At 34.4% G+C, this 15,862-nt stretch overlaps 1 protein-coding gene across 10 annotated transcripts in view; it reads left to right on the top strand.

Moving 5' to 3' along the window:
- Positions 1-15,862, top strand: part of RYR2 (ryanodine receptor 2) — a 298,055-nt gene that overhangs the window by 249,105 nt on the left and 33,088 nt on the right. For 6 of the 10 annotated variants that reach the window (XM_085543326.1, XM_085543330.1, XM_085543325.1 and 3 more), the window contains 8 exons: positions 236-332; positions 2,748-2,851; positions 3,409-3,460; positions 3,602-3,655; positions 5,260-5,283; positions 12,763-12,862; positions 13,080-13,159; positions 15,676-15,752. In XM_085543326.1, coding sequence (XP_085399452.1) covers positions 236-332; positions 2,748-2,851; positions 3,409-3,460; positions 3,602-3,655; positions 5,260-5,283; positions 12,763-12,862; positions 13,080-13,159; positions 15,676-15,752 — 588 coding nt within the window. Of the gene's footprint in view, positions 1-235; positions 333-2,747; positions 2,852-3,408; positions 3,461-3,601; positions 3,656-5,259; positions 5,284-12,762; positions 12,863-13,079; positions 13,160-15,675; positions 15,753-15,862 lie in introns of those variants that run through there. The other 4 variants (XM_085543332.1, XM_085543331.1, XM_085543327.1 and 1 more) reach the window with 2 other exon arrangements.

The following is a 15,862-nucleotide window of genomic DNA, read 5'->3' as shown; positions in this document are numbered from 1 at the left end:
TGTTATTATTTTTTAACATAAAATTAACAAATATTAATGTGTAACTATTTTGAATAGAAAATTTGAATGTAAAGATCAATTTTAAAATAATTGCTTTGGACATGGTTTCCAATGGAAATTCTGCTTCCTTTTAAAATGGTAACCATAATGTATGGACTGTTATTCAAGCAAAATGAAATTTATATTGAACAGATCTTCTCTTTATGAATTTATAACTTTTAACTATCCCTTTTAGGCACCGAGCTGTCAATCTCTTTCTTCAAGGATATGATAAATCTTGGATTGAAACAGAAGAGCACTATTTTGAAGACAAACTGATAGAAGATTTAGCAGTATGTGTGGGTGCAAAGGGTTGTGGGAATGTATTATGGTTTAACGTTCATATTGTATAATCATAAGCCTCTGAGTCATGTAAGAGATTATCTGAGCTATCTCTACTTAAAAATGTGAGCTACAACAAAGACATTCTGATAGGTATTAAAAATCACAAAAAAGAACACCCAGGAGATTACCAAATTTCCTTAGGCAATCTGCCTCAGGGCTTCAGAGTACCATTGTTATTAAACTTCTTGTCTTTGCCAGCATATGACGTTCCCTTTCTTCACCTGCCCTGTGCAGAATGGGAACAGTTTGTTGCCTTCTTTCTTCGCCATTAATTTTTATGTTTCTGAAGATATTATAACCCCTGTTAAAACCATTTAAGTCAAAAGGTTAGAATAGGAAACCAGAGGAGTTCTAGTTCATAGATGAGACAGTTCCTCAGATGTAGACATGAAAAGGTTGTTCACTGGGACTTACCAGTGCCTAAGAATCCTATTGGAATGCTGGTCATGGAAATAAGGATTTTTATCAGCAGTCAAGTGTTAGACTCAATGCCTGATAATCCCTTGGATGGTTTTCAGTAGAGGCTTGTGTCCTCATCCTTCTATAATTGTCTCTCAGAAAGCTAGTTTTTTGTGAGGGTTGGATAGGACCTAGGATAAGGAATGATTGTGCTAGGAAGTTTTTTTTTTTGTTTGTTTGGGGTTTTTTTTTTCCGTCTCTGTCAGGGCCAAGTCAGTCTTCTTACAATGAGGAGGGCCAGGCTCATCAGGAAGGGGAGAAAGAGCCTTGGATTGTTCTTGAAGTTAAAAGGCCTGGTGTTTCTGAACTCAAGTACGAAACAGAAACAATCTAGGGCTCAGAGAGTGTAGCCAAGAATTCTCATTCTTTAGATCTCTGTAGTCAGCAAACATAATGTACTATGCCTTAGTACATTGTTTCACAGTACTTAGAAATTTTGACTCTCTTTTCAGCTAAGAGTAAATAATTTAAAAGAAGAAATGCAATGAAAACTTTACAAAAACTCTCTACTTCCTGAATTTGCCAAATTCAGACCATCCAGGCTGGTGTAAAGGGCATTTTCTGGATGTAGGAGATGAGCATTTAAGTAAATGACTAGGTTGATATAGATATACTTCCTGAATCTATTTAAGGAGTTTAATTCTGCTTGTTCTTAATTCTGATTCAACAGATCAAGCCTCTAATGAAGCTAGGATTTCAGAGTTGGAAATTTAAAATCATAAAAAGAAATTTAAATTATTTTGTTTACAGTGGTTTTAGGAAAATTTGAACTAATGTGATAAATTTATTAGTAGTTTGTTGGTAAGCTTTACTGAACCGTAATGACTTATGGAAACAATGTGTTTAATAGACGATTAATAATGAGATTTCATTAAAGTAACTCTTTTAGATCTTAATGTTTAGAAAGGGCAAATAAAACTGCAACAGTGTTGTTTTTATTTCCTTTTTATTTTAAGTTTGCTTTAAACTTTTTGAATTTAAATAACTATAGGAAAAATGTCTCAAAACACTAAAATTTGAGAAAGCTTATTTTCTCAGAAATGCCAGGAAATGCTTTAACTTAGTCAGTGGTGAATTTTATCCTCCGTTTAATTTGAATTAAATCTCTGGAAACTAATAACTTTCATGAAATATTAATGGAACTTTTGCTATTTGCTTCATCAATGTTGGTTATATTAGAGGTTTTATGAATGTTAGCGTTATGGAATGCTGCCATGTAATTAAAGAGAAAGATTAGGATCCCAAATGAAATTGAAATAAAGAGCAGGAGAGCATCCCCCATAATGGTAAGACATAATTTCAACTCTATTTTGCTGTATTCAGATTTTGCTATTGATACTGAAAATATTGTCATCTGAAGTGAACTTAACATACGCAGCATAACTGTCTTTACTAATAATAGAAGTATGATAGTTTGTGAAACAGTCATTTGTATGTATTTGTATACATATATAAAAATTGATTAATATAAATCATTTATTATACATTATTGTTTCATCACCCTCTTGTTGTTGGTAGACATTGGTCCTTCTGGCCAAAGCTGTTGGTGAGCTTTGAGTTTGAATATTGTTCCTCAGGGAACATTATACATGGAATAGCAATTCAGACAATGGATTTTAACTTGTCACTGATTAAGCTTGTTAACATAGAGAGGGACTATGAATTTGAAAACGAGAGTTGATCTTTATGAAGAGAGGAGTTCCCAAGCTTTGCACATAATACAGGCTTCATGGTGTAGTTGCTTGTCTTCTCCTGACTGTCCATGTCAAGATAATGTACACAAGTGTTTAATACTTAGGGAAGAGAAAAATAATTTTCACAATGGATAATTTAATATACTTTTTTTTTCTTTCTTTTTTCTTTTTTCTTTTTTTTTGTTTTCTTTATCTTGTTTTTCTCTAAAGAAACCTGGAGAGGAGCCACCAGAAGAAGATGAAAGCCTTAAAAGAGTGGACCCATTACATCAACTTATTCTGCTATTCAGTCGAACAGCCTTAACTGAAAAATGGTAGGAATAGTGTGAAATGCTCTGCAGAGTGTATGCATAGTTTCAGATTACGTCTGTGTTTGAAGTTATCTGTGTATGTAATTCAGATTGCATGGTTTAGGGCAGAACGTGTGAATATGTATACATAGGAGAGATTATAACATGACTGATAATAACATTTAATAAGTTTTACAGAGACATGCAGATGACTCAGAAACTTTTTCATAGATGTGGATGCTGTACTTCTGGCAGTGCTCTGGAATTATTATCTCTTCTATCTGACTTCCTTATTGAAAATGATACTCTAATTATTAATTATACTTCTAGAAATAATTAAAAAATTAACCACGCTGTCCTCATTGGAATCTGCTTTTTAATATCTGGGCACTGTGTTTGTAGGTAGCCTTACTTTCCATTTTATATTAGTTAATTAAGTCCTCATTTTCAAAACAGGTTTTTGTAATTATGAGTATGGAAATACTTTAAGTGATTTTTAAGGTGCTGAAAAATATTTTGGAGTGCAAGTTCTACTATTATTGCTCTAAGATTCTTTCTTTTCTCTTTCCTTCATTACCCAGCAAATTGGAGGAAGATTTTCTCTATATGGCTTATGCTGACATTATGGCAAAGGTAACTTTTTCATTACCTCTTTCGTTTTTTCTGTTTTAATAACATTATTGATGAAGATCAAGAGAAATTCTGTATTAAGTCAACTAATCCTTATCCTTTCGTGAGATTGTTAGTAACTGTTTTCTTTTCATATGTTATCAGAGTTGCCATGATGAAGAAGATGATGATGGTGAAGAAGAAGTGAAGAGCTTTGAAGTAAGATTATACTTCTTTTTCCTTGGTAGTATTTTTCTTGTTGATGTTTGGGATTTTTTTTTTTTTCCTGTATTTTTTTTCCCCTCATAATAGATATTTTTCATAGCTTCCAATTGACATTTATGTTTCTTGGTTTATTGCTTATTGCAGCTTATGAAAAAGTCAGAAACTGAATTGGCAAAAATGAGTCATCAGACTCACAGCAGTGAAACAAAAACATGTTTTGTCACAAAAGGTTTTCTATATATGTAGTAGCTTAATACATCTTGCATGTTTAGTTGATTGACTTTAATTGTCTAGTTACTGAGGAGAAATATTATGGTATTTTATTTTAGAAGTCTGATACTAACAGACTATCTTGCAAGGTATCAGATTCAACTTCAGTTTTTACATATATTTTTATTTTTGTATATACATCAGTACTTTTTAATAAAAGATTTTTTTTGTTTGTTTGTTTTTGTTTTTGTTGTTGTTTATTATTTTTTAAATTAACACTGCCAAGCATTTTCTTATCTTGAAAGTAGGAAAGCTGTATTTATTGTGGATTAATATAGAGCTTTTAGTGCTATCCTCTGTAAGAGGAAACACAAATACATGAGTTTATTGCAACAGTAAGAGATGTGAGCCCTTGTTATGTATTTGCTCTGTGATCTGTCTCTCTTTTTCCACCAAGAAAATGAAAATCAAGAGAAATTTGCTATTCTGAAGGACAGTGATGAGAGTTAGGTTGTGAAAACTGTGAGGATATAGATCCTAGCATTAAAAGATGTCTTGTATTTGCTAATCAATTAATACCTGTATTTAGTGCATTTACTAAAGCACAGAAACAGGCAATGCATGATGATATTCTTTTTTAATATTTACAATAAATTAATTATTTATCTGATATGAAACTACTTATGTGGTTTTGATTTTTGAGGAAGGATTTGGGGCATGCTTACAACTAACTCTTATTGTTTTGTACATATCAAATGATGTTTGTTTTCTAAATGCTGTATGAGATAGTAAGGAACTACTGTAGTGTATGTTCCCTGTTTTCCAGTATACAGAACACCAGTTCCTTTTAGTCCCTCAGGAATTGTAGAACAGCTGAATTACAAACTAAAGTAATAAGTTATTTTCTGTTTTGTGATAAATAACTAAGTCTGATTCCAAATTTCCATGCTCCATTTTTTTAGTTTTATTTTTGGAAATGCAACGTATGACATTATCATTGACTAAACAAAGAATCTTTCTGTAGGTTTTTGTCAGTATGCTCATACGTGCTTATTAGATATTTAAAAGAGTTATGTGTGTAAATGCAGAAGTACATAAATGGAAAGTCATTGAGTTGAATGTACAACATTACCAGCAAGGGTTTTATTAGTTCTCCTTATCTGAGTTATACTGAGTTCCTTGTTTAGTATTCGAATTTATCCTTTGAAAGATTATTCTTGTTTTTTTTACATTATTTTTTTCTGTAGCTATGAAATTTCTACTCAAATAATGCATTAGCTCTTCAAAAAACAATTCTGTGTATGTATTTGGTCAGTCACCTGCAGAAAAAAATTTTGGACTTCTTTTTCTTATTGCTATTTCGCTTCTTGTCCTTGCCCTTCCTTAAGGTCACAGGATCCCAACGCAGCAAGGTAAAACAAAAAAAAAATATGTGTGTATTTGTCTGGGTCTAGTTTTGTGGCTTTTAGGCCCAACATCTTGAATAATTCATCTAAAAGTTCTTGAAAACATTTCTAACGCTTTTGTTCTAGCATGACATCTCTCCACCAAACCCTTCTTGTGCGCGGAATCTTATTAAAGACAGCAAGAAATACTTAGGAAAAGTTCATACAAAAACACATTGCCATTTTGGGGAAAACTGAGTGTCACTTGGCTTGTTCATATTATTTTTCTTGCTTTCTGTACTTTAGTTATCTACCTTCTGTTTATAACTTAATTTGGATGATTTAACTGATATATATGGCTCTGAAGGGACTTTTCTTCTGTATGTTAGCAGATACACATTTATGATACCATAGTAGAATTGTTCATTCGATATTTGTCACAGTTTTATGGTAGCTTATTTATGGTTTAAATCATTGGAGCAGATGGAGATGTTAGTCTTTCTTGATAGAAACTCCTCCATAACTGCAATGATTTCTTATTGTTCCATGCTTTCCCTAAAAACTTAGAGGCAATTGGTGTAAAATTTTGCAGCTTTAATTAGTACAGTGACTCAATTTCTTACCTAATCTTATATGACTCTCAACAAAAAATTGGCACATAGTTTAAGCACCAACTTAACAGCGTACTTCATGCATGTAGAGGACTCAGTTTCCAATGCTGAATCAAACTCCTTGCTGATAATACTGCAAAGTTGATGCTTTGAGCAGAGCTGTAGCATGTGTGGTAGATAATTTTTGGTTCTTAAACTTTTAAATGTAGTTAATTGGTTTGAGGCTAATGGAGGCTAAACTAAGTAGAGATGACTTACTTGAGATAAGAATGCTCAGATTTGCCTAACGGTCAGGTTCCAAGAAGTGTATCAGATGAGGTTTAGAATGGACATAAGAAGGAACTTTTTCTCAGAGAGTGGTCAGGCACTGGAATGGCCTGCCCAGGGAGGTGGTGGAGCAGCCATCCCTGGCAGTGTTCAAGAGGAGTCTGCATAGGGAGCTAGGAGATATGGTTTAGGGGTTTTCTGTAGGTATGGTAAAGGGAGGAAGGTTGGACTAGATGATCTTGTAGGTCCTTTCCAACCTTGTGAATCTGTGATTCTAAGTGGTTTCAAAATTCTGTGCATATGGCAATATGGGGATCTAGACTTCTACCTTGAAAAAATATCAAGATCTTTGTGGCTTTGGGTGCTAGCACTTACTAACATTCAGCTTCCAAAAGAAAGAGTTTCCCACAGAACTTCAGAAAGAGAAGATACACTTCAAAGTCTATTTCATTCTCACTCCATCAAAAGTTTCTTCAGTTCTGTTACACCTTCATACATTAAAAGCATTAATCTAGAAGGTGAGTGTACTCATCCAGAACTGCAAAGAATTGTTTAAGAAGTATTCTAACTGCTACAACCGCATCATACATACTAAAAAAAAGTCCAAAAGAAAGTATGCAGTCAGTCTATAAAGTACAGTCTTATCTTTATTTCTTCTGCTGAGTTATTCAAACACCACTTGTCTAGCTCTTTCCCTACATGGTTTCCATATGCTAAATGCTATACGTTCCTTAGAAATTAGCCTGTCTTTCTGATGGAGAAGTGCTTTCAGAAGGAAAAAGATACTAATTATTGCTTCCTTCATGCTTGACAGGAAACTGTTGTAAAGACCATATATGCCTTTGTGTGCCTTTGTGTTTGTCTGCCTGCCTGCCTATCTTGAAGTACAAAGTTAAGTCTGTACTGGGTCCTGTCCTGTCTGGTATTTTTACTGATGACTTGGATGAGGGTATTGAGTACACTCTCAGTAAGTTTGCAGATCACACCAACTTGGCAGGATGTGCTGATCAGCCTGGAGGTAGGAAGGCCCTATAGAAAGGGATCTGGGCAGGCTAGATTACTGAGTTGAGCCCATTGAGAGTTCAACAAGATCAAGTGCTGAGTCCTACACTTTGGCCACAACAACCCTATGCCGGTCTACAGGCTTGGGGCAGAGTGACTGTGCATAGGAAATGGACCTAGCGATGATGATTGATGCTTGTCTGAACATGAGCCAGCAGTTGTGCCCAGGTGGGCATGAATGTCAGTGGCATTCTGGATTGTAACAAATGGTGTTTCCAGCAGGAACAGGGAAGTGGTTGTCCTTCTATACTCAGCCCCAGTGAGGCTGCACCTCAAGTACTGTGTTTCATTTTGGTCTCCTCACTGCAAGAAAGACACTGAGGCGGCCCTGGGGTGGCGTGTTCAAAAAAGAGCCACGAAGCTGGTAAGGGGTCTGGAGTGCAAGCCTTGTGAGGAGTGGCTGAGGAAACTGTGATTGGACAAGAGGAGACTTGGGGAGACCTTATTACTTTCTGCAGCTCCCTGAAGGAAGGTGGTGGTGAGGTGGTCAGCCTCTTCTGCCACGTAACTAGAGATAGGACTAGAAGGAATGACCTCAAGTCACACCAGCAGAGATTCAGTTTGGGTGTTAGAGAAATCTCCAAAAGAGCCAACCAGCGGTGGAATGGACTTCCAGGGAGGTGGGGGAATCACTGATCCTGAAGGTATTCAAAAAATGTTTAAATGTTGTACTGAGGGACATAGCTTAGTGGGAAATATTGGTGGTTGGTGGGCAGTTGGACTGGATGGTCTTGGAAGTCTCTTCCAACCTTGGTGGTTCTATGATTATATTTTATTCCATGCTTCATATGCAAGTAAAAAAGACTGGAAATAAAGCTCTACAAGTCCTCTACACTTCAAGAATGTGAAAGATGTTTAAAGTACTAAATCTTTACCCAAGATTTGGTCATTAAGTTAACTTTCTACCCTTCTGAACAGTTGCGCAAATAACTCCTTGTAGAATGAATGCGTCTTCCTTGATTCTATCTGACAGGAAATTATTTCAAATTGAAGTTTGTTTACTAATTGAGTGCAAATTGATTTCTACATTTGAGTCACTAATTCATGTGGTTTGCTACATATTAGTGTGCTCTAAATATGTGACTCAAGAAAAAGAATCAAACCTAGTTTATCTTTTCAAAATTAATTGGTTAATTCCATGAAGATACAGGGCAGTAAGAGCTTAATTTCAGTTACTGGTAGCAACTTTGTAAATTTTTGTAAAAATTATATATTATTCTGTCACTTATTTCAGGCCCCTGTACTTAAAAATAACGCAGGCTCTTAATGGAGGATCTAGCCTACCAGAGATAGCCACTATTACCTTTCTTTGTCACAAAGCCTGCGTAAAGTGAGTGCCATACGCAGTGTTACTAGTGTTTCTTTTGAAGAATGTTAGGATCAATTTGTCAAATCTTAGGAATTAAACAATTGTCATGGAGTTACCTAGATCAATCTATGTCTGTGACAGGGGGGGCAGTAGGCTGTGGGGCCTCTGACCCCAAAAATGGGAAGGGAAAAAGAGAAGGCGTAGGGAGATGGGAAATGGACTGTAGGAACAAAGAGAGCAGCGGCAACTATCTAAGGAGGAAAACTTATTTTACTAACTTTGATATTGGAACACAAGATGACACAATATAATACAATCTAATTGAAATCGAGGCTAATAAATTAAGTAAAATAAGAGAAAGAGAGTTTTCCAAAGACCAAGAAGTCTACTTTGAATTTTAAGGCACACAGCTTGGCAACTGACCCACACCCGCTGCCAGGCAGTGAGAGAGAGAGTGAGAGTCACTTCGATGACGTTTTTCCCTCTCTGACCGTGAGGTCCTGGAATCAGGAACATGGTGATAAATGATGATTTGAGGATACTCATTAAGATAATTCATGCTTTCTGCCTGCTTTTGTCTTCTGTGTCTATCAGCATTGCTTCATGCTACCATGGTCCAGCTGCATTGGTGTGGTACTCTGCAAAAGTACTTCCCAGCATGCCACATGGTTCAGTGATTATTTTGGCAGATATGCTGAATTCAGAATTCAGATCCAGTCATAGTAAAATATTCTAAATGATCCACTAATTTTGGTTTTTTTTTTCATTTTTAATTCACATATATATTTTAAAATCTGTTTCAACTATTCCAAGTACATTGGGTTTGTTACCCACACAGTTTGAAAGTAATGCGTAGTTACATATCTATGATTTGTGTCAACAGGAAAAAAAAACCAAACAACAGGAAGCTGAGAACACACAGATTTTGAAAGTCCCTAAATATAGTATTTTTCCTCTTGAAGACTCATAACAATATTAATTCCTACCTAACCAAATGGGAATCAATGTGATGAGAGATATCGTTATTGGTACAGCAAGAATATGGTAGCAGTATTGTATGAAAGAAAATTTCTTTGCAAGAAAGGAAAATACAATTGAATGACAAGGTAAACGGGATGACATTAGTAAGGATACTGCTGCAAGCTGAAATGGAGAAATTTTTACAAAAAGGAAATGAATAGTGAGGGATTGTATGGAATATTTTTGAATCTATAAGGTATTAAGATAGAGTAGATCAAAGCATGTTTGCTTAGTAATATTTAATAAACACCCTACTGCAGGAATTCTACCAGAATTACTACATCCAAATTGAATAGATTTAGTTTTGAGGAAATTAAAAAATTGCTTCAGGCTGCATGTATCTAAGAAAATGGCAGTTAATTTGTAAAGTTGTTTATCACTTTTAGTGATGATGCTTGAAGAGCATTTTCAAAGGTTTTCAAAGTATTTACTGATATTTTACTAGATAGAAGGTTATTACTGATAGAATGATAGAAATGATAGAAATGTCTGGTATTGTGATATATCAGTATTCTCTAACTATGGAAAAATACATAGAGGAAGAAAGTACAGCAGATGACAGACAAATGGCTTTAGAATTGTAAAGAACAGTTTTACTAAAAATTACCTTAAGGATAATTTTCTCTTCTAGGAATTTAGTAATTTTCTTTCTATCTTGTTACTACATTTTGTCATCTGTACTTTAAAAGAATTTATTTTCATTTTCCCCAATTTGTATTTTTTGCCTGTAGTTTGAGTCTCTGCTTTCAGAGCGTGATGAAAATACCTCTTTGTCATGGGAGTTTGCTGGAGAACATTTGTAATGTGTGAATACATATCTAAGTGATCAGCTTTTTTCCATACAGATGTAATGCTCTCAAGAAACATAAGATTTGTTTTAAAATTATTTATTTATTTATTTGGGTTAATTGCTTTAAGTATTTCAGGTCACATGAAACATTTTTACTTACTGTTGTCATGATTTCAGTGAATGCCAGGAAATTCAAGCCACTGGTTTGTTATTTTGGTAGTTTTCTTGATGTTAACTGACAGACACAGTAAAGCACAAAACCCCAACCTGTTATCGCAGGTAGCTATTAGCAAAAAGTATACCCTCTGGAAAAATGTATAACCTGAGCAGCCAGCAGCTCTATTAATGTTGCATACCTTGTGTATTATGGATGACTCACTAAAAATCAGTGCTGCCAGGTAGCAGAATTTATACCACTCTACTTTCCCAGCCGGACTTATATGTTTATGTATTAATGTTGCATAGGGAAATCTATAGTGAAAATGCATTGTCAAGCTGAAGAAGGCAACATGCTATTTGGTGGGACTTATCACCAAATGGCTTTAGGAAGAAGTGTTTATTTTGTGTGTGTGTTTTGTGTTGTTTTTGTCTACTCTGGCTACCTAAACAGCTTGTTGTGTCATGGGAAATACCATCCTTCTAACTTTAAGTTCCTCAGCAATATCTCTTTCTTCCGTTCTTCTGTAGTGCCATTGCCAGCATTGTGCATACCTACTTTTTTAGTCTGGAGTGTACCAGACTACCAGTATGTCTTTAGTGTACCCATTTTTAACACCTCAAAAATATTGTATAATGAAAGTAGTATAGCTGGTAGAAGGCTTGTGAATAATAAAGCTTGCAATGAAAGACAACTTGAAAGATTGTTGGGTCTAAAACAAAAAGTAACTATGAATAAGAAATAGGATTTTTTTTTTATTTTTTTGTTTTTTTAACTAAACACTGATTGAAGCAAAGGAAAATATTTTATTGTAGGTATATTGAATCCATGATGTCACAGTTTTATGATAGTGTGTGTGTGTGTGTGAGCACATATAGGTGTATATGTGTGTATGTTTCTGTTTTGTTTTTGTTGAACTCCCAGGAAGAGGTTTAAACATGAAGGCAAAACTTTCAAAGTTTAGCATGGCTAAATATAAAGCAAAGCTGCCATATTTTTATTTTTATTTTTTCCTTTTTTGCGACTCCATCTAGCACTGTCACGTAATTTAAGGAAAAAAGATACAATTTAACCATAGGAGAGCTAATAGTGTGAAAAAAAAAAACCCTGATGAATTTTGTTTCCGCAGCACGATAATATCAAAGATTTAAGAAACAAATTTGCCAGCCTCGGCGAGAACTCTCTGGTAACAGCATAAATGTCTGTGTTGGTTTGCTTTTGAGTTAAAGGTTTTCTTCATTCATTTAAATGCATTTATCTTTTTCCCTCTTTTTTTCTTTTATTATTCATATTCTCTATATAGCAAGCCTTCATTTTTTAAACCTCTTCCATCTTCCAATGTCTTTTTTTCTGTAACTTCGATGGAAAGTTTATGGCAGCAAAGCTGTCATTCCGGCTACTTCTGCTGCAGCTGTTCCTGCTTTTAGGTCATACATGTTTTGGGCGTTGTGTTTTTGGACATGATACTAACTGACTGTGTCATGTTCCTTTTGAGTAAGCTTTCTACCACGCCATCTGATGGACTCACTGTCATAGGGCTCTATGCAACGTCCATTTTGCAACTTATACTGCTTAGTCATCCTCAATTCTCCAGCAGACTTCAATTAATTTTGTGAAACTTTAAATTCATCTGGAGTTAACTGTGCCTTTATGTTTGCTCCTTATGCTCTTCTTTGTTTTTTTTAGTAGTAGTTTAAATTATAAAGAACAAACTTCACCATTGCTCAAGCAGTGCCATGCAGTATTGTTTGTTGCCGCTATAGGATGTGAAATATAAAAGCACAGTACGTTCTGTCAAATACTCTGTTGGTAGGGTGGGCAATCTGTATTGTATTATTGTATTGTAATGAGTTGTAAAAAAAAAAAAGGGGGGGGGGGAAATGCTTCGGTTACTCTGGTATTCATCAAGAACTTGCAACTCAAGAGCCAAATACTGAGCAGTATTAAGTTATGGTCCCACTGTAGAAGATAATTGAGAGTCAACTGTTGCACAAAAGTGCAAGATTTTTATACGTTATATATATACATATATATATAATTAATATGGGCTTCGAACTAACCTAATTATTTACAATTGAAATAACTCTTTTCAGATAAACTACTAAAAACATACTAAAGAAAAATACCAAGGGGATAATATTTCTTGACTATGTTAAATATCTGTTGAATAGCACTGTCTGTATTAAGTTGGTCCATGATGTTGCCATAGAGCCCATATACTAAGAGAAAACCTTTGGAGAACTGGTAGTAACTGAAGTCTTCATCTTAAATGACTAAAACTTTTATTCAGGAAAAAGAAATGGAGAAGCAAAAACTTCTGTATCAGCAAGCCAGACTGCATGACCGGGGTGCTGCTGAGATGGTTCTTCAGACAATCAGTGCTAGTAAAGGTAATTTTTTCTTTTAAAATTGATTTCATGTTATTTCTGATGAACTTAAAGTGCTCACAAAGGTATTAACTCAAGCTAGCTATCATGAAACATACTATTTTACATGAGAAACAGAAATGCCCCTCCTGATAACTGCCAGTTATGTCAATGCATGGGTAAGTTAATAGAATATTCTTGTTTTAAAGTGTGATCTAAAAATATCTTTTATTATTTTAAGGTGAGATGGGGCCAATGGTTGCAGCTACCCTGAAGCTAGGAATTGCCATTTTAAATGGAGGAAATTCTACTGTTCAGCAGGTACAGTATTTGTCTATTTTCACTTATTCTAGTTGGTACAGAACTTTATAATTAAGTCTTTATTATTGTAATTAATTATGTAGTAAGACTATTTTCAAGTGTTATTTATACTCTTAATATCATCCCCAAAAGAAAACAGATTACAAAATAATACCTTTTTTGTTAGATATATTATTTTTATCTCTACATATAATTAATCTGTAGAATGCAAGGCTTGTTGACAATTTATGAGTTGGTTTGGCCTGATTCCCTTGACTAGCAGGGTGGACAGATCTGCAGATACGTACCTGTAGAAAAAGAAAGACAGGGAACCCCAAATAATTAAAAACAGTGGCAATGATCTGAGGAGAAACAGACTAATTTACTAGATATAGCACCAGAAATTCAAAATGACACACTATTATACAATATAATTAGAATTGGAGCTAATAAACCAGATATAATGAGAGAGTGTCCAAAAACAAAAAAAAACCAAAAAAACAAAAAAAACAAAAACAAAAAAAAACCAAACCACCACAGAAGTCCTTATACTAATAGTGTGCAGTCGGGACAAACAGCAGTGAGAGAGCCTGACTATTGAAAAGAGGGTTGTCAGGTGACCTACAGAGATATTATATGCATTCTCTCTGAGCAGGATTGCTAACAGAACAGCAAACAGTCTTCCGAGGAACATAGTTATTCTATTCTGGACAGGTGCCCAGAACTGGAGCATTAACTTTTTATCTCCCAGTGTACTACATAATGTTATGATGTGAAGTACCAATAACCAGAAATCATAAAACCATGAAAGAATAAAATGTTTTTCAGTATATCTGGAATGGAGAAAAATTATGTTAAATTGTTATATCCTGTGAAAATTTTGCGAAATAATTTCTGGGAGGTGTCTCGTAGACAACAGGGAAAAATCACTGGTCTCGGTATTCACAGAGAAATTTTTACACATCAGAAGTCCCTAGTTTATACTGTGGACAGTCTTTGTGATAAAACTGGAGAACTCAAACTTGATTTTTTAGTTTATGGTGACATAATGTAGTGAGCAGAGGGCACGTCTGGTATTTTGATGGTATTCTACACTGTTGATTATTACTTGTCTGCCTCATACAGACTGCATTCAGTGTTCTGTAGTAGTTCAAGATTCCTGAGTCGGGAAGGTTTCAGACATGCCATTACTACATTTACAGGAAACTGGGAATAGTTAGGCTCCTCTGTTAACTAGCCATTGAAGAAGTTGAGGACAGCCAGTTTCTAGTAAGTGACCTGAAAGTACACAAATTATCTAGAGAAGTATCCACTTGAATGTTTGCCAGTTCTTTGTGTTGTCCTGACAAAAAGGGACTTATATGATGTGTATATAGTTATTTAATCTGAATTTGTAATGCAACAATGTAGTTTTTTAAAATAATAATAATAAAAAAAAAAAGTTAAAATTTTTAAACAGAATGCAGGACAATTATGAATCTGGTTAATATATTAATCCTTGTAGTCTAAATTACATATATATAAAATAAAAGCATCACTAGTATAGTAAGAATTGCTATTTTTCAATTGCCTCATTTCTACTCCTTTTCTCAGGTGTTATATTCACCTTTCCAATTTTTTGGGGCCCTAGCATGAACTCCTCAGTCTTCCTTGGGAATAATGGCAAAGGCAGAGGAAGAAATGTGGAAGCAATTTTGAAAAGTCATCATCATTTGGCATTCTTTACTACAATTAGTTTTCTGTTGATGGTGTGGGTTCTTTTTCCACCATCTTGGATCTGTGTAAGGTTGTGAAAATACGTTCTGTTAACAGTGTCTGATTTTTTTCTTTCTCATTTTGGAATTTGCTTATTACCTTTTTTTCCTATTCTTTTTATTACTTGTAAAAGTAAAAAGAGCTTTATCTCATTCACAAAGTGAATTCTTACAGCATTCCAGCTGAAAATGATCTTTGACCACTGTGATTTTTTTTTGCATCTGGGCCTCTGGTTTGATCCTGTATCTTCACTTGACAGCATATTCGTTCTAGAATCAGAGTTCACTCCAGTGAATAACTTCTTGTTATTGTAATTTATTATCAGAAAAGTAATACTGATTACACTGCAGCTAAAACAAATGTAAAAACACTCCTCTGACTACTGACATGCTATTGCATCTAAAATAAGCTAAAATAAATTAAAGCCATGAAAATCTCAGGCTCGTGCTGAAATAGAAGTGAATAGAAATGCATTGCTGAGTAGTAGTTACATCCTATGTATTTTAAACATTAAAATTCTGCTGACTAAGTTGACTTTAATTATTTTCCATGTTTTAAGGAGAAGCAAACAAAATAGATGCATTTTCTTTCAAGGATATGGGCTTTAATTGTTCTTTTTATTTTTGACACCTCCACTTTTCTCATTATAATTTGTAAATATTAGAGATATTTTGAAACACCAATATCATTAGTAATTTAGGATTGGTATAGTATTATGAAAACTAGAATAACGTGTAGTGTAAATATTAATTCTCTGAACATGTGATCTGTTTTTACTGCAGAAAATGCTTGACTACCTCAAGGATAAGAAAGATGTGGGTTTCTTTCAGAGTCTTGCTGGTCTTATGCAGTCCTGTAGGTAAGAAAATATCTACTTTAAAAATTCAGATGGGTATAGTATGCCACTGAAATATATTGCTTTGACACTAGTATGATTATATGCTTAAATGAAATCACAAATCCTTCTCT

The sequence above is a fragment of the Coturnix japonica genome, chromosome 3 (assembly GCF_054131305.1).
Source record: "Coturnix japonica strain WE chromosome 3, WE-NBRP24, whole genome shotgun sequence".
NCBI lineage: Eukaryota > Metazoa > Chordata > Aves > Galliformes > Phasianidae > Coturnix > Coturnix japonica.
Note: the sequence above shows the minus strand (reverse complement) of the source record. Positions and strands in the feature narration are given on the sequence as shown.